The 25526-nt window shown below is 38.6% G+C and overlaps 1 protein-coding gene across 4 annotated transcripts in view; it reads left to right on the top strand.

Moving 5' to 3' along the window:
* Nucleotides 1-6321, top strand: part of vps8 (VPS8 subunit of CORVET complex) — a 184731-nt gene extending 178410 nt beyond the window's left edge. For all 4 annotated transcript variants that reach the window (XM_051702468.1, XM_051702467.1, XM_051702466.1 and 1 more), the window contains one exon: nucleotides 6128-6321. In XM_051702468.1, the coding sequence (XP_051558428.1) occupies nucleotides 6128-6271 (144 nt within the window). In that variant the 3' untranslated portion in view covers nucleotides 6272-6321. The remainder of the gene's footprint in view (nucleotides 1-6127) is intronic.
* The last annotated feature ends 19205 nt before the right edge of the window (nucleotides 6322-25526 follow it).

The raw sequence follows: 25526 nt of genomic DNA, 5'->3' as shown, positions 1-25526 counted from the left end.
GTGTGTGTGTGTGTGTATGTCTTTATAGCGTTAAAAATTATGTAATTTTTTCCAATATTAAAATGCTTTTACCTATCCCAACTCCCAACAGAGTAAACTATAAAAAACGTATAGGACCTGTCAGTACTTTTACATGTCCAGCGATGTTGAATATTTGTATATTACATCAGCCGAGAAAGTATTCAATAATATGTTATGCGTCAGCTCTGTCTTTCAGAGTACGCACAATGCCAAGGTCAATTGTGGTCCAAATAACATGTATACATGCTGGACGGAGCCAAGCTACAATCGCATTATCTAGGTCTGTTAGACAGACTTTGCAAAAGTCGGACTACTTCAATTTCAGTCGGACTAAAGTGTTTACAAAAAAATTTAAAACGACAAATTATTGTTTTAGTCTGACAGAAATCTATCTTTTAAAGTGCATGTAAACATACTGTGTGACACTTTCAAAACGTTGCTATGTTTGTTTGAGATTACCGGCAAGCCCCACACAGCAACATTGGCACAACCAATGCCGTAACCAGTGGCTTGAGTTTGGGGTGGGACTATCTGTTTGTTTGACCAACAGTCAATATTTGTGCAGTTCTGTTTGGTGATGCTAGTGGTGCTGAGGCAATTAAATGAGAAGGCTGCCAGCACATGTGTACGTGTCAGTGGTGTCTAACATTCTCGATGTGCTGATTAAGGTTACAGTTTAATTTTACATTGACCAGGACAAACAGAAGGGAAGGAGAACACAGGGAAGCAGGTTTTTCCAGGCTCAGGTAGTGGCTTTTAATTGACCACTTCAATGCTTTACAACTTCACAAACTCATTAGCTTCACAGGCACTAGTAACTTAAGCACATCAGCTTTACAAACATAACAGATTAAATGTAGCAGCTTCAGGAGCACCGTGGCCTTCCTTGTGCCAGACTCTCTCACCCTCTTTGCTTTTGGTGTGGCTGCTTATATGACGCTCTCCCCATGCTCACTAGAATTAGGGACAGGTGTTACACATAATCTAGCTCAGGTGCAAGCACCCTTACTGCTTTCTCTCCCTCCGGACGGACGCTTGACCACGCCCCCACTGCCACAGAAAGATTTCTTTTTTTGTGTGTGTTTGTGTCTGCCTTGTTTCAGAGTCTTTCTGAAGTCTGTATATGTGTATCTACACAAGTCCATGTCTTTGCAGTGATGCCTCATGTCTGGGCCTGTTGATTAAGGTTAAAGTAACATTTGACTTAGGAGAAAATAAGATGTGTGTTCTTCTCATGTGTTTGTGTGTGCCTTGTTGCAGAGTTTCTCTGAAGTGTGTATCTGTGTGTGCGGGATGTTGTCAGGGTTTCTCTGATGCTTTGTCAGGACTGAGCTTTGATTGCTCCCTTTGAGGTCCTGGTTGGTCCATTTCCCTTTAATGCAGCAGTTCCAGGAAGAGGGAGAGGAGGAGGGAATGAAGACAGTGAAAACACTGGTTTGTGTGAAGAGAGGATGAACAGATGAGACAAGCAGCAGAAAAAAATATAGCAGAAGGAAAGTGATTGTGTTGAAAGAGAGTAGTGGAAGGGTAATGAAATGGCAGAGGAAGTCAGTACATTTACATGTGCTGTTATAATCGAGCTACAGTGTGTTTTTGCATTGTCAAGCTACAGTCTTTCAATGCACAATCGAATATTTGAAGAAATATGATGTCAGCAGAGGAAGTGAAGCTCCTTCACATGTCTGGATTGTGCTCCTTCCAACTTTTTGCTTAAAATTAGTGATCTAGAAATGAGAGTCTTTTATATTTTTTCCTGATTTTACATCATAACATTTCTTTGTTTTAATTATTAGTATTTATTTTTTTAAACTCTAAAACTTTATTTACAGGTTCAAATTAGATTTTGAATTCCAGGATTTTTTATGGACTCCCACATTAAGTGCTTGCACACATTAAAATACATACCCACAGGTGCTTGGAGTTAAGGCTTATTTATAAAATTTTGTGTGACAGGATATTAAAATTAAACAATGCATCCCTCCGGACCCCTTAACACAGAGAGTTCATTATTCATCTTAAATGTGAAATTTATTTTCCCTAAATTAGTAATCTGATCCAGAGTTGACAGTGGACAGCATATCAAGCAGCAGTGTATGTGTGTTTGTCCTTTTTAATGTCCAAAACTTTGACATTGACAGCTATCCACCAATGTAATTAAATCATACTTTCAAAATAACCCACAGTACATGTCATGGAGCATAGCTGTCTCACAAATGTGAGCCACACAGTGCTCCATTCAGTGCTTAACTTAAGAAGCCCATAAATGCTAACACTCAAAAATAAAATATTTTTACACTCACTCACAAATTTGTTCTAGGGAGTCTTTTGAGTTAATAAACATTCCTCAGACCGACACAAACAGAACTTTCTCATAGTCCTCACCTGTAGCAGCAGTAAAACTAAAACCTGGGTAGCATGGTGGCATCCACACCAACGTTTTTGTAAACATAGTTGTTTTTCTATGTAAAAATGCGTTAGATGGACATCTTTGACCACTGTGCCGTGCCTCGCACAGGAGCGTAGCATTTTAAGGCGCTGTGTCAAGTTATGAGAACTTAAACATTTAAAAACGAGTTTTGAGACACCTGAGTTCTGTTCCATTCGTTGAGCTGCGTTTAGCTTTTTTAACGCAATATCATTTACGGTCTGAACGGCCCCTAACGATACACTCTTCCACAGAGGTCTATGCACTCTTGCTAGCCGAGTGGATAATTGCTCATAGTAAAGGGAGAGTGTGCTGATTGTGCATGGTGTGTATTATAGGGATTAAACGTTCCCAGACTTTACACTCCCTGTTTGCCTTTTTGATAACAGTATGGGGGTAATCATATAGCCACCATGGTATCAGAGATGATGATAAGCACTTTCCTTGCCGTACTTTCTTTGTCTGTGTTTTCTTTATCCCTATCAGTCTCTGCAGCATTTGCTTAGCAGGTGTCCGTTTATAAGCAGAAAAGTAAAGAAAAAGGAGAATGAAGAAAAGAACTGCAGCTTTTGTAATTGGCAGCTTCTTGTGAAGACTGCGAATAAACAGCAGAAGGAGAAAGGGAAGGACATCAATATAAAAAAAGTAATATGAATTACAATATAAAAAACTGGTTCTTAACAGACAGGGAAATGCTTATCTGCATTCTTCCAGCAATGCGAGCGGAAACCCATTCTGAAATACTCTGACATTGTTTCCTGCAGCCCAATTCTGCACATACAGCGACACAACAAAATAAGTTGTTTTAACTGAGTTGTGAGCTTGCAGTATGAATTTAATGTGATGTGAAAGAAACACTCAAAATAACACAAAGACAAGAAATTGACAATACATCTTTCTAATACAATGTTGCTGGTTGCATGCATCAACAAATATACAACGTAGCCAGTGTAGTTTGATTTGCAAGTGAAGTTATTTTTGAAGAATCGGCCAAAAGTCATTACTTCCGTGACCAACTCAAAATAAACCAAGAACTGTTTGTGTTTTATGTGTACTTATGGCTTGTGAGGCCACGTCCACACTAATACATTTTCATTTGAGAACTCCTCTTTTTCTGTTTTGGCCTTCCGTCCACACTGAGACGTTTTGACAGCCAAAACAGAGCTTTTCGAAAACGATCTCCCAAGTGGATAAATTTGAAAATGCTGTCTTCGCATTGTAGTGTGGACAGGGGAAATAGAGATATCTGAAAACGATGATGTATTTGTTGTCATGTGAATCAGGCATGTGATCCATTAAACCCAAAACAATCAAGATGGTGGCTCATGTTGTGACGGAGTTGTTGTACCTTATATTCACTTTGATAGCTTTGTGAAAGATAAATGTTACTTTGTACAACCTTCACATTGCATTTCTTCAAAGGCGACAGGAAGTTTACTCAGAATTGCTGTCCGGCAACATAACATAAGGACAATTGCATTGCAGACTGTACAGGGAATGGCGATTTTCCGCATGCGCAGTGAGAGGATTTAAACATTTTAAATGTTTCAGTGTGGACAAGAAACTTTTGGAAAACGCTTGAAAACGGCAGTGTGGATGGAGAGTATTTCGAAACTGAAAGCGCCGTCTTTAAATGTATTAAAATTAATATGGACATAACCTGAGACTTAATTTGAGCCTGATCTCATGAAGTAAACGATTGTGGCAATGTTTTTGCATGATGATATTACATGACTCAAGGCGATTGCACACCAGATGAGAAGTGCCATGTCGCGTTGCAGCTAGGACACCAAATACAGGGCACGTTGAAGCAGTTCAGGTTGCAGACAGTACACACAAAAGTTACCAAGGTTTTTCCCTTCTTCAAGAATGAATAAGGCTAGAGTAAATAATCAGTGTACTTTGATAATGATTCGGCTAGAAATTAATGGACATTATGAGAGTTGCGCTCCATGGCGCAGCAGAAATTTGAGCAGCCTCCAGTGTCGTGACTGGGCGCCGCTGACAGACGCTGAGGGAATGGTGTGCGTACATTCATAGAAAACAACCGTTTCGAATTTTGGACCACGCCATGTCGTCCGCCAGCTGTGCGACCCCCTTTACATGTATCGCGACAGTTCTGAGTTGCCTCTAAAAGCGAGTTAAATTTTCTCCCAAACAGGTCAAAAAGGTTTTTAAGGTTTATGTTCTATCGAGTTTTGGGTCAACAGAACCCACCTTCCTACCCTAAACCTTAAACCTAAACCTAACCAGTAGTGTCATAAAAAGCAAATGTGATTTGGAAAACACAATTGCTAAAGCAAACATGTCATTTTGTCACTTTAGACTTGTGTCGACTCACATGCTCTTCAAGACTTGTATCCTGGACTTTTGCATTGTGGATTGCAACATTGTTAAATTCCTTGCGATTTTCATCCCTAATGGTAAGTTAGAAAATGAGGACAAACTTGGTGTCCCTAAAGAGCAAAAGACAAAAACCTAAAGGGAATGATGAGAGAGGGAGTCCTTTTGAATGAGGAAAGGAAAAATGTGAGTGAGATCTGAGAGGGAAGGAAGAGGTGAAAATGCAAAAGAAGGTCTTCAAAGTGAAGCTGGGGAGAGAGGGATTGATTATGCTGTTTGATTCATGCTGTTCAGTTAAATGGGCATTGATTGCTCAGACTGTAACACGGCTCCAGCTCCAACTTATCCTTATTAATTAATGACTTTGGTCGGGGTAATGAGAGGGGGTTTGTTGGTGTGTATGAGAGAGAGACACAGGGTTTTTTCAGGGTAAGACATGAAATTAATGGCATGCTTTTATGCCGTTCAACCCAGGCTACTGCATAACATGAAATGTTTTTAAGACACGATGTCAAGTTAAAAGAAGGTCAGATGCATATATAAGATTTAAATACGCATCTCGTGACCCCTGCATTGCGTTTTATTCTATTGCACTGCATCTTGGTGTTTTTGATCACAGTAAAGCATTTTATAATTAGTTGTATTAAATCAACATGTTAAATTGACAGCCCTAGTTTTAAGTTTTGAAGATACATTTTAGAATCAGAGCACAGCTTATATTCAGAATAGCTCTCAATCATTTATTCAGTGTGTCCTACATAAATGTTGTAACAGAACTTTGAAAGAGAAACAGCTTTGAGACACGGTAAGAAGCTATTGACATTTTATTCATGCACTGTTAACAAATGGGCATTCTTTCACATATCTGCCATATGACAGCTACCTTCAATGTAGCTATGAAGCATATGCAAGGTTTGCAAGCAACAGGTTTTGAGCAAATTATTTTATGCACCTACACTTTTGAAAGAATCAAATTCCTGTGCTGTCTGGCTCAATATTGTGTGAAGAAGATTTAATAGGAAACCTGCATTGCACTCATAGTCTGTCTCCTGCACTGCATTCATAGTCTGTATATATTAACTACTTGTGCAGAAATTCAGATAATTCCAGAGGGTTTAGGGCCCAGATGCAAGAAGCCAAACCCTTGGTTAAGTGTAAGGCTGTTGTCAATAAGGATTTCCTTAACTTGGGTTGCTTGCTACCGACTACAGAAATTTTTATTTTATTGTCTTTGCAGCACATTGAGTTTCCCTAAAAAGAATATGAACAAGCTTTGCAATGCTAAAGTATTCACTTAAAAAAAAAAAAAACTAATTCTTTTTTTTTCTTTTTTTTCAGCTGGCTATTCTGACAGAACTCACCCATTCTCATGGCAATGAGAGGGCAGGCCTTTCAAACCCCACCCATCCAGGAACAGGAAGTATTTATCACAGCGAGAACTTCCAGTTAAAGCTTTCTCCTCCTCCACTGGTGGAAGAGTAGGTGACTCTGCCCATTGTTACAAGTCTTAATAAAGCACTACCATGTCTGTACAGAAATGCTGTCCCATGTTGTCATTTTGACCTACAACTAACTAGCAATGTGATAAATAGTATCTCTTATGTTAATCAGAGTGTGAGAGGTTAGTAGGGTGGGAAAGGAGGAAATGATAAACTTGTGATTTCAACTCAAAGGTAGAACTTTAATTAAACAAACTAAAAATGGCTTTTCAGCACAACACTCATCAGATCACGGTCACAATTCAACACAGTCTTTTTCTGTCTGGTAGCTCTCTCCTTTTGTCTCTGGTGTGGTCACTTTTTAAATCACTCTCCCCAGTGCTTACTGCAATCAGAAACATTATTAACGCTATTATGCCAGACTGTTAAACAGAGGCCAACTGAAACCATTTGAAAGCATGCAATTTGGGCTTCTATTTTAAAATATCGATGCCTCAAAAATATCGATAAAATAGCATGCCGATCAATAAGATATATCGATATTTTAAGACATCCCTAACAGATATCTTAATGTTGAAAGTTATTTAAAATAGCTAACATGTTTTTTCAACTTTTGAGGAAATAATGTCCCAAAATCCACATATGTGGACATCATGTTTTTCAGCGCACTGACTCATGAAAAATGAATGAAGTTTTTTTTAAAGCGGCATATCAAACTAAACTAGAGATGGTACCCTTTACACCCAGACAGGTTTCAGTGAAATAACTTAGAGGTTTCCTACCAGAGGCACTTTTGTTGGCTCTGCGCCCGTAGGAGTACTTCATGGAAATTGACGCCATACTGTTGTGTCACGTGACTTGGTGTGGCAGAAGTTTAACCCTTAAATGAGTCTTGTGAATGGTATTCAGTCAGTTTAAATTCATTTAAATTATGCTTTGCATATATCGAAGCCAAAATACAATGTCCACACATGTGGACGTGGGGTCACACAAGGTTAAAGCAAGTCAGGTCACTTGGTGACCATGTACGTAACACCTACAGACAGCAGGCCTGCTCGTCTAGCTAATGTGCATACAACTGACAAAAGGTGATTGGCTTTTTTAACTGTAAGGCAGGACTTCCATTCTTAGAGCTGCAAAATTTAGTAACGATTTCTCCCATTTAAAAGTATACCATCTCATCCCACAGTATACTGTCTCTGTTGTGGCAGAGAATGTCACACCGACTGTTGTGCAGAAATCTCAGTTTCTACAGAGGTATGTCATACAGTACACACGATTTAGAATAGAAGAGTGACAGACATTCTGACTACCTCCGACTCTCTCTCTGATTCCCTGTCTCATGAAGCTTGCCGAAATAACTACAGGAGTACCGCAGCCGTGTCAGGTTCAGTGTGGACAAAAACAAATTGCTTGTCGCTGGAATCTTGTCGCTTCACCTCTGGTTAAGACAAGGAGTTAGGCATCACATCAGTGCAATCCTTACAGTGTCAAATAATTTGTTACAAATTAATTGACAAGGTCTAAGGTATAATTAATAAATATTCCTTCTAAATTCAACAACTGGTAAATGGATTAAAGGGGTTATGACATGAGGAATCTAATTTTCCTTGATCTTTTGACATATAAAATCATACTATAAGTTTCAGAACTGAAAACTTCCTCCTTACTAGAAAAAGAGCATTTATTTAAACCAAGCTGTAAAAACGTCTTGTTTGGAATTTGTGGAACTTGTGACGTCACAAGGGCCAAATACATCTGCATATGCATTGCCTATTTTTCATCATTTCACCTTTGGCCCCGTCCACTGGTGCTCAGTCAGTCACACGGGTGAAGACAGGAGAGAGATGGGGCCCGTCATGGGAGATTCATCCAAAGTGGACTTACACAGGACATCTTCATGTGCCTGTCTGGATTTAAATGTTTTTTCTACATAAACAAGCACAGACAGATGTCTTTAACCACTTGATACATATCTTGGGCCGCTTTTAAAAGACGCTGTGTCAAGTTACAAACTCTGAAGAGGAGAAGCTCTTTTTCATTCCGCTGAGCACAAACTCGTCATGGATGCGTTCTTTTTTTAGTTGTTGGAGTATGAAAACATGATGGAATGATACTGGAAACTGGATGTGGCTTTGTCTTCAGCATATTTTAGAGTAAATTGTATGTTCGGCTCATACCAGTCAATCCGATTCAAGCTTTGCAAAGGAACTGTTATTGAAGGATGAAGCAGTTAAAACACTTGGACACGATCGCAAAAACCTTGAGTAAACAGTTTAATTCATGAATATTTCATATGTCATGACTGTGATAGTTTATGGTGCTGACATCCTGTCAGTAGCAGTTTTAACCACCACGCAAACCATGCAATTGCGTGGGGCCCTGGACGAAAGCTCTGCAAAGAAATGCTTGAGGGGTGACTTGATGTTCTGGGTACATGCGTGAATACGCTGTTGTCAGCACTCTTAGAGCAGCTCATGTTAGAAGCCGCCAGGGTCGGGACAGGTTAGTTTTTTTAAGTAGGGTTCGGGTTTGTCTGAACTTGTTTTGCGCACGCGCTTTCACTTGAATGTACTTGGCTACAATGGTTGATAAAATGTATATTAAATCATAATTTTAAATTCATCCTATGTAATTTTTTTAAGCAAACATTTTCAAAATGGGAATTCGTTCATTCGGTTATTTTTGTGTTGGACATGACTGAAGAGCTGACTTTCGATTCTGCCTGTATGTTTGATTCCATTTCAAATGGGTTCTTTGGTTCAACAACAGGTGTAGTTACTCGTAATAGTAACATCGAGTAAAAATGCCTACTTAAGTCTTAAGAACTTAATTTGCAAATATTTGTAAATAATTCAAAAATAACACAGAAACAAACATCTGTAGGTTTTTTAAATGTTTTATTCGGCTACTGCCATTACCATCTCAGTTCAGTTCAGACAGACTTTGAGTCGGACAGTTCGACGTGCTGCGTAGCCAGTACAGTTACTTCAGCTGACACAAGATGCACATCAACCCAGAACTGAAGTTCGATTGCATTAAAACAGACATTATCAGTGGACCTCAGGGAAGATAATAAAACACACACATACACATATATATATATACACACACACACACACACACACACAGCTGTGCTCAAAAGTTTGCATACCCTGGCAGAAATTGTGAAATTTTCGCATTGATTTTGAAAATATGACTGATCATGCAAAAAAAAAAAACACTGTCTTTTATTTAAGGATAGTGATCATATGAAGCCATTTACCATCACATAGTTGTTTGGCTCCTTTTTAAATCATAATGATAACAGAAATAATCCAAATGGCCCTGATCAAAAATGTATATACCCTTGAATGTTTGGCCTTGTTACAGACACACAAGGTGACACACACAGGTTTAAATGGCAATTAAAGGGTAATTTCCCACACCTGTGGCTTTTTAAATTGCAATTAGTGTCTGTGTATAAATAGTCAATGAGTTTGTTAGCTCTCACGTGGATGCACTGAGCAGGCTAGATACTGAGCCATGGGGAGCAGAAAAGAACTGTCAAAAGACCTGGGTAACAAGGTAATGGAACTTTATAAAGATGGAAAAGGATATAAAAAGATATCAAAACCTTGAAAATGCCAGTCAGTACTGTTCAATCACTTATTAAGAAGTGGAAAGTTCGGGGATCTCTTGATACCAAGCCAAGGCCAGGTAGACCAAGAAAGATTTCAGCCACAACTGCCAGAAGAATTGTTCGGGATACAAAGAAAAACCCACAGGTAACCTCAGGAGAAATACAGGCTGTTCTGGAAAAAGACGGTGTGCTTGTTTCAAGGAGCACAATACAACGATACTTGAACAAAAATGAGCTGCATGGTCAAGTTGCCAGAAAGAAGCCTTTACTGCGCCAATGCCACAAAAAAGGTTACAATATGCCCGGCAACACCTTGACACACCTCACAGCTTCTGGCACACTGTAATTTGGAGTGATGAGACCAAAATAGAGCTTTATGGTCACAACCATAAGCGCTATGTTTGGAGAGGGGTCAACAAGGCCTATAGTGAAAAGAATACCATCCCCACTGTGAAGCATGGTGGTGGCTCACTGTTGTTTTGGGGGTGTGTGAGCTCTAAAGGCATGGGGAATCTTGTGAAAATTGATGGCAAGATGAATGCAGCATGTTATCAGAAAATACTGGCAGACAATTTGCATTCTTCTCCACGGAAGCTGCACATGGGACGCTCTTGGACATTCCAGCACGACAATGACCCTAAGCACAAGGCCAAGTTGACCCTCCAGTGGTTACAGCAGAAAAAGGTGAAAGTTCTGGAGTGGCCATCACAATCTACTGACCTTAATATTATCGAGCCACTCTGGGGAGATCTCAAACGTGCGGTTCATGCAAGACAACCAAAGACTTTGCATGACCTGGAGACATTTTGCCAAGACGAATGGGCAGCTATACCACCTGCAAGAATTTGGAGCCTCATAGACAACTATTACAGAAGACTGCATGCTGTCATCGATGCTAAAGGGGGCAGTACACAGTATTAAGAACTAAGGGTATGCAGACTTTTGAACAGGGGTCATTTCATTTTTTTCTTTGTTGCCATGTTTTGTTTTATGATTGTGCCATTCTGTTATAACCTACAGTTGAATATGAATCCCATAAGAAATAAAAGAAATGTGTTTTGCCTGCTCACTCATGTTTTCTTTAAAAATGGTACATATATTACCAATTCTCCAAGGGTATGCAAACTTTTGAGCACAACATATATATGTATATATGTATATATATATATATATATATATATATATATATATATATATATATATATATATATGAGCATTTCATGACCCCTTTAAGGTCTTAAATGTTAAATGGATTACAGTGATAACCAGCATACATGTCTTAAAGACCCATAGTGTTTTCATTTGGCCCATGGTGCTGTATATAGCAGCTTAATTACAGTACCTAAGGCAAGTAAAAAGAAAGTTTGTGTTATATGAGATTGCATCTACATATTAATATCTGTGATTCTGATATACACACGGTTACTTGCACAGGAAGCAGTGGTATGTGTGTCGTAAAGAACAGATAAACAGAGCTCTTTAGGAGAGCAGAATTTGCGTTCTTTCTCAGTGGAAGAATTGTTCTCATTTCAATGTCCTAAACAGTGTAAGGAACAGAGATGCACTGCAAACAGTGAACTCTTGATTCAGCTGTGTGTTTGTGTGTGTGGTGTAGCCACATTGGTACTCTAGAGTGTCCCTATTGGTCCCCACCAATTAGCAGAGGGGCCAAAAACCAACACAGCTAGAATGCCTTTTAGGTTAACACAAGGCAACACACTAGATCTTATTTTTCCACCTACACTTCTATACACAGAGCATTAATGCTCCCTGGACTGTTCAGCAAGACCTGATTGCTCCTACCTAACCTTCCACATTTAATACACCCATATGCACTTGAACACCCCGGATAAAAGCCAATTTCTAAGTGTGCCGGTGAGTGTTTACATGCGTGGGCAGTGGAAAAGAGTGAATCAAAAGGAATGGAGTGTTTTTCAATGATAGCTTAAAATCCCTCTGATAGTGCTGTGCTGCCTTTCTGCCTCAGCCTGTGTCTCTCAAGTGCTGTAGGAAACATGACAAATGTGTATTCAGGGTGCAAAATTATTGCAGGTCATTAATGAAAAGTCTTTCAACGTAACCTTCGTACTCTTTTGTGCAGTATGATGCAAATTTTTAAAGCATTTTGAGGTATAAACAGAATTATTTTAAACTGAATTATTAAAAACAGAGAGAAAGACTATATTTTCCTATATATGCTAAATCTATTATTTTTGGGTGCAATAAGACAAACTGCAACAATCATATGCAGGATGATTTAGTTTTAAAGTGTAATCTCACTGAATGCATCAAGGTTTGAGCTTTTTAAAAGAGCATACCCTCATTATCACTACAAAAGAGCTGCGCAGTTAAAACTCTTGCGTTTATTTTTGCTAGAAATGCTTCATAAGCTTTTCCATTCAGTGGCTGTACTCATATTCTGAAAGGCATGGAGGGAGATGAAGAGAGAAGGATTGGCCTCATATTGTACTGTATTGATTTTGTTTTGAGAAGAGTACTTCATACAGACGTGAAAAAGGGAAAGAAAAAAAACAAGTGTAGATTTGTTGTGGATTATGGAGTCAGGTTGAAGAGCAGTATTTGGGTTTCTTATTTAAACAGCATTAAGCAAGCTTCTGCTTGAAGTGAAGGACACACATTACATGGGCACATATTAAAGCAATTTGCTGACTTTCCATTCCACTGTTTTTCCTTTCATGTTATCTGAACAGGAATAAGTGTATTCAATTAAATAATTTATTGTTAGTTCCAATGAGTTTCAGCTTGAATAGGAATTCCACTTTTTGTGTTGATTTTGATGAATTTCAAAAGTCTGTTTAACTCCTATTAAAATGCAAATGATGTTCTCAAACATGTTCCCAGCTGGACAAAATGATGAAGATAGGATCTTAGTGCTGTAGTAATGGCAGAGCTTGTTTTCCACTGACTTTTCATGGTGTTTAATGCTTACACTTCAGTTAACGATTAATTTTAATACAAAGCTAACAAAATTGTAATTCACTGTTATTACAGACTGATCTCACAGAAAATCGACGTCAGGTCGAAAGTTGTCTGTTTAAATCAGTATATGCTTTCCAAATTTCTGAACTGCCCCCCAGTGGCCGATGCTGAAACTGCAGTCATGCGCATGCACACTTTTGCGAGACACACTACACAAGTGCAATAACTTCTTTTTTTAATGGATGTGACGTGAAGGACACAGCATGTCCTATTTTCGAAAACATTTGAGCAGTAATTACATTAATATACTATCTTTAAAAATGCAGCATAGATGGGATTTTGATTGTATTCTGTAGATGAACTACCTCAATAGTTTGCGCATTGTGACTCAAATACTAAAGCCAAATCTAAAAGTAGACCTTACAAAACAAACATCAGTAAATAGGACAAACATCAAAGTGTGACACTATCGAAGGATTATCTGACTCATTCATGCCTATAAGCATTACCATCCATTTCAGAAATGTTTGTTGAAAATTATTTTTATATATTCTTCAACAATGACCTTTATGCTACAGCAATTCACACAACCAACAAGGATTATAATTCATCACTAATTACACAGTCAAACTTGAATTTTAAATGAAACTTGGTGGTGTTGCCCTCATGTTTGAGTTGATTGAGTTCTGTGGAGGAGTGTTTGTTTTTCTCTCCTGTTTTTTTAATGATCTGACTCAGCTGCAGCTTGCCTCCCCAGAGTATTTAAACCACGGTATTTCTCCTAAGTGCTGTTAAGCTCAGCTAACGCTGTGAGTATTCAGTCTTTTCGGGCAGTGGTTTCCAACACTTATGGGGGCACCAGAGTTCACAAGGAGGACAGGGAACCACATACACTGATGAGCCAAAATATTATGACCCCTCACAGGTGACATGTCAAGGTCTGGGTAGATTAGATGGTAAGCGAACAATCAGTTCTTAAAGTCAATGTGTTGAATGCAGGAGAAATGGACAGGAGTAAAGACCTGAGCAAATTTTGACAGAGGCCAAATTGTTATGGCCAGACAAACCACAAACCAGTGACAGGGTGTTTGGGTGCCCAAGGCTCATCGATGCGCAAAGGTAATGAAGGTTATCCCTACTGGTCCAAACCGACTGTGGCACAAGTCACAGAACATTTTTAATGATGGTTGCGGGAGGAATGTGTCACAACAAACAGTGCATCGCACCCTGCTGCATATGGGGCTGCGTAGCAGCAGACCAGTCAGAATGCCCATGATGACCCCCGTTCACCATCTAAAGCACCTATAATGGGCACACGTGCATCGGAACTGAATCTTGGAGCAGTGGAAGAAGGTCGCTTGGTCCGATGAGTTTCTTCTGCATCACATGGATGGCAGTGTACATGTGCAGCGTTGACCTGGGAAGTGATGGCACTAGGATGCACTGTGGGAAGACGAAAAGCCAGTGGAGGGAGTTTGATGCTCTGAGCTATGTTCTGCTGGGAAACCCTGGGTCCGGCCATTCATGTGGACGTCAATTTGACACGTGCCACCTACTTAAACATCGTTGCAAGCCAGGCACACCCCTTCATGGCTGTGGCCTCTTTCAGCAGGATAATGCGCCCTGCCACACTGCACACATTGTTCAGGAATGATTTGAGGAACATAATGAAGAGTTAAAAGTGATGCCCTGGCCTCCAAATTCCCCAGATCTCAATCCGATTGAGTGGGATGACCTGGACCAACAAGTCCGATCCACGGCGGCACCACCTTGCAGCTTACAGAACTTGAAGGATCTGCTGCTAATGTCTTGGTGCCAGATACCAAAGGTCAACTTCAGGGGTCTTGTAGAGTCCATGCCTCGGTGGGTCGGCGCTGTTTTGGCGGCATGTGGAAGACCAGCAGCATATTAGGCAGGTGGTCATAATGTTTGGCTCATTGTATGCTTTTATGCTGTCAAAGATTTAAAAATGGGCTATTCCAGTAAGACAGCATGTCAGCATCCTTGTCTAACTCAATGTGATATAAGCAAAATTTCAACATAAACATTAAAAAACCGTCCAAAAACCCTGACACCATGGCAATTGTTGCAAAACTTAATTAAATGCTGCGCTACTAACCAGAGCATCTTTGCACAACTGCATGAGGTTGAAATGCTTGTAAGTTTCTCTTTCTTGGATCTTAAAAATTAGTGCCTAAAAGACTTGCATGTGTAGGAAAATGTGTAAAAAGCTAAAATTTACAAGCGTACAAAAAACAATTGCATGCGCACAGAATATTTTGTAAAGGTGTAAATCAAGTTGCAAGCGTAAAAAAGCGTATTGCAATATTTTTGTTACATTAGTGATACGTGTTGTGAATCTGTAATTAATATAAAAAAGTACATTTGATCTGTATTCTTCTGACGTTGCACTTACACATCGCCTAAATATGGCCAGAAACATTGTAAACCTGTAATCAGCGATATGCAAGCAATGAAAGGGTTTCATGAACAGCAAAATTGATTGACTGCAAAGAATCAGTCTGTATGTGTAAAAATAAACTATCGCAAAAGTTTACATGAGTTGTGATTGTGGCGAAAATATTTTCCAGAAATAATTTGATGTACATTCACTGAGTACTTTATTAGGAACACTATGGTCCAAATAAAGTGCCAGACATGGTCTTTTGCTGTTATAGCCCATCAGCCTCAAGGTTTGACTTGTTGTGCATTCTGCTCACTACAATTGTGCAGAAGTGTTATATGTGTTACCGTAGCCTTTCTATCAGCTTAAATCAGTCTGGCCATTCTGGATCTCAGTGATTTCCTTGTGCATTCGTGTCTGTCTTGTCTTCAGTGATAACCCGCCCTCTCGTTTGCCTTGTTACCTGTTTGATTATTAGTTTATTAGTTTCACCTGTCTTCCTCGTTACCCTCCTGATTTCTCTCCCTTTATAATCTCCCTTTGTGCTTTATGTGGTGCCAGGTTATTATGGGAAGTATTGTGGATGTTTTCCCTGTTATGTGTCAGGAGGTTCCTGTCCTGTTTGTCTGATTCCAGCCCTGCTCCAGCCTGTCATCTGGTTTTTCACCCTGGACTGTTGTTAGTTTTCCCCCCTTTGGGGTAGTATTTGTTCAAATTTTTTTTTTTTTTTTTTTTTTTTTTTTTTTTGTATTAATAAAAGCCCATTGAATTGGCTCCTGCGTTTGGGTCCTTCCCTCATCTCAAACCTGAGAGTCTTGGCTTGCTCAAATGCTTGTCCCCCTGAAGGTATCATATTCATGTTTTATTGTGTCTTATGCCTTGGGAATGCAATCACACTTCTAAGAGAAACTCCAGCATGCTTGGAGAGAATCATTGCTTAAGAGCAGATCCAGATGGCGCTCTGTAGAATTTTGATTTGTCATTCATAGAAGTTCTACGTGTTCCCCACCTCTTGCATGTTTGTCTATTCAATATTTTGGTTAATTTTATTATGCTTGTTCTCTTAGCTTCATTTAACACATTTTAATATGCTTAAATTCCTTGAGCAATATTTTGTAGATTTTTTTTTTTTTCCCTCAAAATCAGCTCAGAAAATGCAAAAAGGAAAGTCAGCTGATTCCATCTGGGCTTATGAGTGATCTTGCAGGATCTTTTCTCCATTTTCACAAAAGTAATTCATCAGAAGCATTCATGGCCATTTGTTTTTTTGAGCCAAGTGGATTTTGAATTTAAAACATTTTTTTAGTAATAATCATAATTATGTTTATAAAAATCATTAAGTTGCATAAATGGTAAGTTTAAAAGAAATGTTTTACACTGTGAAAGCAATCACCCATGTTTAAATCAGTCTAATTGAGTCACAGCTTCCACAAATCTTGCTTGAAAGTAATTGTTTCCTCCCTGTGAAACACAAAATGATTTTTTTTTTTTTTTTTAATGTTCAGTTTGCTCTTTTCCATGTGAAAATGCATATGAAAGTTGCAATTTCCATTCATCCATTTTCAATAGCCACTTATCCAATGTAAGGTCTTGGTGAGTGCTGGAGGCTATCCCAGCTGTCACGAGCTTAAAGCAGGAAAACACGTGAACATTTCATGAGTATGAACAATGGATATGGCCAGGGGGCATGGGGTACAACCTCCCTAATATTTATACCATGATCATTGGAAACATGTAGATGCTTCACGCTGTAACCCTCAAGCCAAATCTACGCCCTTGTACAAGACAACACAAAGAATATTGTGCATGCATAGGGCTGTCGCAATTATTAAATAACCATCTGATCAAGGTTATTTTATGTAACCGCGATTATTTGAGACAACCGCGATTATTGGGCATTCAAATTCTAATCACATTTTAATGCCACAATAATGGAACTTTAAGCGAATATACTGTATAAATGCCATGAACAGCGCGTTTGTGTGGCATTCAGTTGAACTCCGGGTCCGAGCTTCACTGAGCCGCACCGTGGAGGTCAACCAGCTCCTGTACTGAAGAGCGCGTAACGCACTCTGATGCGCGCACTGTCAGCAGAGGCTCGCGCCAAACCACGAAAATATAAACGAACAAGTATAAGCTTTGATAGTGAACACAAAGCGCACCGGTTTCACTTTAACAATCGTTTAATGGGAAATGTTCCTGCTTCATACATGCTGTGTTAATGACATACAATGAAAAAGAGGAGGAGACGCACGCTTACTGTATTTCTGTGTAGTGATAAAATGATGAAACGAAATCTCAAAGGTTTTGCTTCATGACAAATAAGGGTTTAATCAGAGCATTAAAACAACGTGTGAAAGTGAAGAAATTAGAAAAGATATGTTTTACTATTGCATTATATAACAAAAATATAGTATAAATATAATACAATTTATATTTTTTACTTAAAATTATAAGATATATGAGTTTAAAAAAAAGTGTAAATGTATAATTGACAAAAACGAGACATAATTTAGGTATTTAGGAATATTTTGATGTTTAAAACAGTTTTTAAAGCCTTAAAAGAAAATAATAGTTTATTCCTATTTTATTATTTGATTTATATATTTGAAGTTAAATATGTATATGACTTCTTAAAGGTGCTATACAGTTGTGCTCAAAAGTTTGCATACCCTGGCAGAAATTGTGAAATTTTGCCATTGATTTTGAAAATATGACTGATCATACAAAAAAAAAAACTGTCATTTATTTAAGGATAGTGATCATATGAAGCCATTTATTATCACATAGTTGTCTGGCTCCTTTTTAAATCATAATGATAACAGAAATCACCCAAAGGGCCCTGATCAAAAGTTTACATACCCTTGAATGTTTGGCCTTGTTACAGACACACAAGGTGACACACACAGGTTTAAATGGCAATTGAAGGTTAATTTCCCACACCTGTGGCTTTTCAAATTGCAATTAGTGCCTGTGTGTAAATAGTCAATGAGTTTGAGCAGGCTAGATACTGAGCCATGGGGATCAAAAGACCTGCGTAACAAGGTAATGGAACTTTATAAAGATGGAAAAGGATATAAAAAGATATCCAAAGCCTTGAAAATGCCAGTCAGTACTGTTCAATCACTTATTAAGAAGTGGAAAATTCAGAGATTTCTTGATACCAAGTCAAGGTCAGGTAGACCAAGAAAGATTTCAGCCACAACTGCCAGAAGAATTGTTCGGGATACAAAGAAAAACCCACAGGTAACCTCAGGAGAAATACAGGCTGCTCTGGAAAAAGACGGTGTGATTGTTTCAAGGAGCACAGTACGACGATACTTGAACAAAAATGAGCTGCATGGTCGAGTTGCCAGAAAGAAGCCTTTACTGCACCAATGCCACAAAAAAGCCCCTTCACAATATGCCCGACAACACCTTGACATGCCTCACAGCTTCTGGCACACTGTAATTTGGAGTGACGAGACCAAAATAGAGCTTTATGGTCACAACCATAAGCGCTATGTTTGGAGAAGGGTCAACTATAGTGAAAAGAATACCATCCCCACTGTGAAGCATGGTGGTAGCTTACTCATGTTTTGGGAGTGTGTGAGCTCTAAAGGCATGGGGAATCTTGTGAAAATTGATGGCAAGATGAATGCAGCATGTTATCAGAAAATACTGGCAGCAATTTGCATTCTTCTGCACAAAAGCTGCACATAGGACGCTCTTGGACTTTCCAGCACGACAATGACCCTAAGCACAAGGCCAAGTTGACCCTCTAGCGGTTACAGCAGATAAAAGTGAAGGTTCTAGAGTGGCCATCACAGTCTCCTGACCTTAATATCATCGAGCCACTCTGGGGAGATCTCAAACGTGTGGTTCATGCAAGATGACCAAAGATTTTGCATGACCTGGAGGCATTTTGCCAAGACGAATGGGCAGCTATACCACCTGCAAGAATTTGGGGCCTCATAGACAACTATTACAAAAGACTGCACGTTGTCATTGATGCTAAAGGGGGCAATACACAGTATTAAGAACTAAGGGTATGCAAACTTTTGAACAGGGGTCATTTCATTTTTTTCATTGTTGCCATGTTTTGTTTTATGATTGTGCCATTCTGTTATAACCTACAGTTGAATATGAATCCCATAAGAAATAAAAGAAATGTGTTTTGCCTGCTCACTCGTGTTTTCTTTAAAAATGGTACATATATTACCAATTCTCCAAGGGTATGCAAACTTTTGAGCACAGCTGTATGTAAGATTGACAACAGGCGTTTGAAATGGGTACTGGAGTCTAAATTCAAAATATTGGAGAGTTGTTTGCCCCGCCCCAGACTCGAAGCTCATGTGGGTTGCCAGAATGTTGACACGCAAATTAGCCAACTCAGCATCCATTTTAAAGGATTTCTGTGCTTTAAGCTGTTTCCATCTTCCAAAGGCATCTCCAATATTTATCCTTGTTTTACTATGCCTCTGGTCATGGTGATTTTTAGACGGATGGCGAGGCTTTTTAGGTTGGGTGGAATCTGTTATCTCTGATCCAGTTCGTTTGCTGGCTTCCATGACTGCAGCACACAGTGTTATTTGCCTGCAAACTTGTTCAAATCTGGCAACCCGGCAGTGTTGAAAAACTGTTGGTGAGTGGGCAGTGGGCGGGATCACACAGGCCAAAACAAAAACAGAAATTCCGGCCCGGAATGGAATGGAAACTTCAAAGTAGAATATACTGGCTGTAAGTTATCGGAGAAGCCAGTATTTCAAGGTAGCATGTTTCCTAATTCTCTAATGACATATGGTCATTTTATGATTTAGTACAGTAAAAATATTACATGTAGCACCTTTAAGGTGTATGAAGCACACATGCAGAAATAAGCACACCTTAAAAAATATGAAAATTTATAAGATAAGACAATTAATTGTCATAATCGCAATTTTTTGTTTGACAATTAATCGTCAGCCAAATTTCATAATCGTGATAGCCCTATGCATGCACATGGATGCTCATCAACGCTAATGTGACCAATGACCAGCAACAGAAATTTTTGAAAGACTATAATTACTCAAAATGAGTCATCTTTATAATAGACATGTCCTAAGAACATTTTCAGGAACCTTTACTTTGTTCACACTGCAGGAAAAATTAAAAAAAATTGAGTAACTGTTCAAACTGCAAGTTATATGTGGCCAGATCAGATTTTTTCTGTTCAGTCGCTTTTGCTATCACGTCCACATTAGTTGTCATGGTAATGCAGAAAACTTGCGTATATTCACCATGCATGAAATTTTAGCGATTTTGCCATTGATGAGGGCAATATCCAAATATGAACATTCTTCACAGACAGCGGCTTAAAATGGGAGAGGTGGCATATGCAATGTTTGTTGCTGCTAGTGTTGTTGCTGCCCGTTTTAGCGGAGAACGTCCTGTATTTTGGCCACAATTACAATGTCTCATACGGGACGCCTTTTATCTTGGGGTCTTGTATTCATCATTATTGTATTAAATTGTATTTTATGTATTTTAAATTGTATTTATGTATTGTATTTTATTATGTTAAATCTCTCTCATATAATGGACCCAACATTTCCATTTTAGAGATGTCGCTTAGTGCACACCAGCAAGATGTCTTCAGCCCAAATATTTTCAATTGAGGAAAACCTATTATATGCTCGAAGCCATAGCCTGCTTTTCTCAGTGATGCTTTTGTAAGCCAGTTGGTGCTTTTTGCTCTGGGTTACTTTGGATTAATTAGCCTAATACAATAGATCAGGGGTCGGCAACCTATGGCACGTGGAGGGGTAATCACTGGCACGCCAGCAACGGTGAGAGAGAAGTAGACTATTTTATTTATAAAAATTCTGCACCAGCATTCCAATCTACATCTTGATGTAATCATCATGATCACGCAGCGTGTTTTCATGAGCTGAATGGGAAGCTAAACAAAAAGATAAAATGTGACGAGACTCATGCTGCGCATGCAAGCCATTCGCGCATCACGAGCCGATGTTGTGTTGAAGTTGGTTACCCCTATGTTTCCCCGGTTAGTTTTTTTTTTTTTTTTTTTATAATAGTAAAGTCATCAAAACTATGGAATAACATAAATGGAACTATGGGAATTATGTTGTGACTAAACAAAATCCAAAATAAATCAAAACTGTGTTATATTTTAGCATCTTCAAAGTAGTCACCCTTTGCCTAGAATTTGCAGACATGTACTCTTGACATTTTCTCAACCAACTTCTTGAGGTATCACCCTGGGATGCTTTTTAAACAGTATTAAAGGAGTTCCCATCTATGTTGGGCACTTATTGGCTGCTTTTCTTTATTATTTTGTCCAAGTCATCAATTTCAAAATCTTTTTTTTTTTAAATAAAATTTTAGTTTTATAATGAAATAAATTAATATGGTGGCACAATTATATTTTTGTCTAAAACTAATTTCAAACATTTAAGCATACGCCTTCAGATAAAAAGATTTTTAAGATCATGAGAAACATTTCAGTTAAGTGTTTCAAAACTTTTGACTGGTAGTGTATGGGGAACAGACTTTGACAAAAGGGAAACATAGGGAACAGACTTCGACAAAGGGGAAGCAGACTTCGACAAAGGGGAAACATAGTGGGAACAGACTTTGACACACCGGCAGCGCTTCACGTTTGGTTAATCGCGTGAGTAAACGTGCCCGCTTTGCTCCGGTCAGTCCGTGCGGATGACAGCCTACATTCTGTTTCATTTGTTTCTTTTTGCTTTCAGAACATCACGTCACGTGTAATAAGGAAAACACCACTATTAATCCTTGAGATTTCAAATCTAGCATACAGGTACACCCTCCTTAAACCATGGCCACACTCAAAATTACATTGAACGATTAAAAGAGAAAACAAAAACCCACATCGTGGGATAAAAAAAAACACACATGGCAAAATATAAATTATCGTCGGCACAGTCATTGACCAGGAAAATAAAAAATGGCACTTCATGTCAAAAAGGCTACCGACCCCTGCTATAGATGTTTCTCAATTTCAGAGACGACAGACTCTTTACTCTCCATCTACAAGATATCTTGTAGCTCTGTTTGTTTTCATCTCTCTCTCCCCGATTCCTAGATACCTGTCTCCTTGACAACTTGTGGGGATGAGAGAATGCTGGATCAGACATTTCTGTTTGCTCATTAGTACGTGTTTCCTGTGTGCTGTATTATTGAGAGAATTCTTCAGATCTTCAGACAATGATGTGGGCACCAGTCAACAGATTCTCCCATCATGCTCTCATCTTGTTATACGCCACAGTTTTCATTCTTCTTACAAGTCTTATGCAGCCTAGTAGCCCCACCTTTAAGCCCTTTGGTTCAGGATCGATTTCAGGTCTTGATGGACCACTATGTTTTCTCCTCCATGCATCTCTCATATTCATGTGCTCTGTTTCCATTCTCGTTTGCATAGCAGTGCATCAGTCATTTCATAGCATGTGCATGTAGTGTCAGTGCAGTGGAACAGCATGTTATTGCATGCAGTATTACATCCATCAACAAAGCTATCTACACTGCAAATGCACTTTAAAATTGTACTGCAATTTATAATGTGGATAATACTGTAAGCAATCTAGTTTTGTCACATAGCATCACTCCACTCGCTTGCAGAATAGACAGTGTTACACTGCGTTTTACATAGCTTACAGTATCACCTATACTCTTACCTAGTTTATGGTCACAAAAACCATCTGTGGTTAATTTTATGAGTGTTACACTACCTGCTTCTCTAGATGTTTACGTAATAGAGAAGCAAGGTAGGGACACACAGCAACAGGGGAGTTTTGTACAGCGGTCTGCTATTTCATTGGCTTAGGCTTGTATTCCATGGAGCCTCTTCCTGAAAGTACCCATCTGTTTTCCTAGGTGCAAGGTCTCACTGCTCCAATGCCTTCAAAAAGGGTTACACACAGTGTTAGCCTCTACGCAGAGCCATTGCCGTAGGTTCGACGCAGAAGTTTAAATGGGCCTTAAAGGGATTGTTCAACCAAAAAATAAATTTCTCTCATCATTTGCTCACCCTCATGCCATCCCAGATGTGTATGACTTTCTTCTGCAGAACACAAAGGAAGATTTTTAGAAGAATATCTCATCTCTGTTGGTCCTCACAATGCAAGTGAATGGTGGCCAGAACTCAGAAGATCCAAAAAGCACATAAATGTAGCATAAAAGTAATCCATACGACTCCAGTGGTTTAATTCATGTCTCGAGAAGCGATATGATAGGTGTGGGTGAGAAATAGATCAATATTTATGTCCTTTTTTTACTCTAAATCTCCACTTTCACTTCCACATTCTGGTGTGGAAGTGACTTTAACTTTAATATTCAGCCACCTACTGGTCAGGGCTGGTCAAAGGTGGTGATTTATAGTAAAAAATAAATAAATAAAAAAAGACTTCAATATTGATCTGTTTTTTACCCATACCTATCATATCACTTCTGAAGACATGGGTTTAATCGCTGGAGTCTTATGGATTATTTTTTGCTGCCTTTATTTGTTTTTGTTTTTTTTGACCTTCTGAGTTCTGGTCACCATTCACTTGCACTGTATGGACTTAGATTAGATATACTTAAAAAAAAAAAAAAAAAAAGTATTTGTGTTATGCAGAAGAAAGAAATTCATACACATCTGGGATGCCATGTGGGTGAGTAAATGAGAGAATTTTCATTTTTGGGTGAACTATCCCTTTGTGTTCCCCCAAAAGAAAGAAAAATCACAGATTTCTTTAATATCTCAATTTTTTCTTCTAGACAGCAATGAGATAAATTGAAAGCAAATGGAAACTTTTGCTTAAGTCTCCTGCTTCTCAGATTTTTCTCCTGAAGATCTTCCAAGACAAAATGATCTGAGGTATGTAATCCAAAATCATTTTATAGCTCTATACTCATTGTATGCCACCAATGTCTAGATTTGTCTATTTTATTTCTCCTAAGCAATTCTAGGAGAAACATCTGAAGCAAAGTCCATACTATAATGTTGCATTTCTGAGAACTCCAATAATTCTCCAGAGCTGTGTAAGAGCAACTCTGAGAAATAACATTTTATTCTGGGGGCTTGTATAGTCCCCATGTAGCCTTTCTTCTGATGATTGAGGAAGTAAATCGAACTGCAAGTTCTCCAGGATTATCTAGAATTAAAAATAAACAGATAAAGCTGACAAAATACAAAACCCTGTCTCCACTCTCACTGTCATGAATAAAAAAAGGGGAAAAGCCCCAATATAAGATAAAAAATTGTACACTATTATAAGAATATATGTTATTATACTATATTTACTCTACAGTAAAGTTCAAATCTGCTCAGACAACAAGAATGAAGGAAGCCGTTCTTATTTTCTGTCCTTTATATGAAAAATAAGAGGTGAGTTAATAGTTGAAAAAAAAAAAAAACAGGGGGATCTATTTTAATAATACATAAACATTTGTGTATCTAGAGTATATATATGTAGCTACAGTATCAGTCCCTGATATGAAACTGCAGAGACAGGGAAAGTCTCATCACACTGCACCATATCTAGATTGTGGTCCTTCTGGGATAACTCCAAAACAGATTAAAAAAAAAATGTTTCAGGCAGTGAGTCGCCTGTGCTTATTACATAGGTTTGGCAAATGGTAAGCTAGTGTGCCATCCTGGAGCCATTACTGGTGATAAACAGGGTCAATTGTAAAAGGGGTTTACTCGGTTTCCATCCGGCCAGTATATGTCTTCCTGTAGTCCTTTAATCTTCTTTTTTCATAAAGTTGTGATCCTTTTTAAAAAGCCTTGAGCAGAAAGAAATTGATTTGTGAATTCTCTTGTGCAATTTTGATATTTCATTTAGGACTGTAATTTAACTCAGCAGTGAATGAGATTGTAAAATCACAGCATTCTAGCACCTTAACCTCCAATATGCTGACACCTTTAGCCAAGTCCTCACAGAAAAGAAAGAAGAAAAAAAAAACACACACTCACACTTAAATGGTTACATGTGCTTAATAATGCAGGGTGGTGAAGCACGTCTTGACACAGCAGTCCTGACACATTCTGCTAGCTGATTTCCTTTTCGGCCAGTAGAAACTATGCTTTTGTGTATTTAGGTTACATATTTGTTATCTTAATATAATAGGATGTATTTAAATAAGAGGATAAAATGCTTAAAGATGTTTTCACACATGGTCCATTTCAGGGGCAGTTCACAGGATTTTTTGCCCATATGTGAACAATCCAAACGACCTCAGACCCCTTTAAAGCGAACCTCGGGAGGTGGTCTGAGTACGGTTTGCTTGCAGCCTGCGGTTCCGTTCGCTAATAACGTGCATTGTGAATACAAATCGCTCTGG

The sequence above is a fragment of the Myxocyprinus asiaticus genome, chromosome 7 (genome assembly GCF_019703515.2).
Source record: "Myxocyprinus asiaticus isolate MX2 ecotype Aquarium Trade chromosome 7, UBuf_Myxa_2, whole genome shotgun sequence".
NCBI lineage: Eukaryota > Metazoa > Chordata > Actinopteri > Cypriniformes > Catostomidae > Myxocyprinus > Myxocyprinus asiaticus.
The sequence above is the reverse complement of the archived record's forward strand: the minus strand, read 5'-3'. Positions and strand labels throughout refer to the sequence as shown.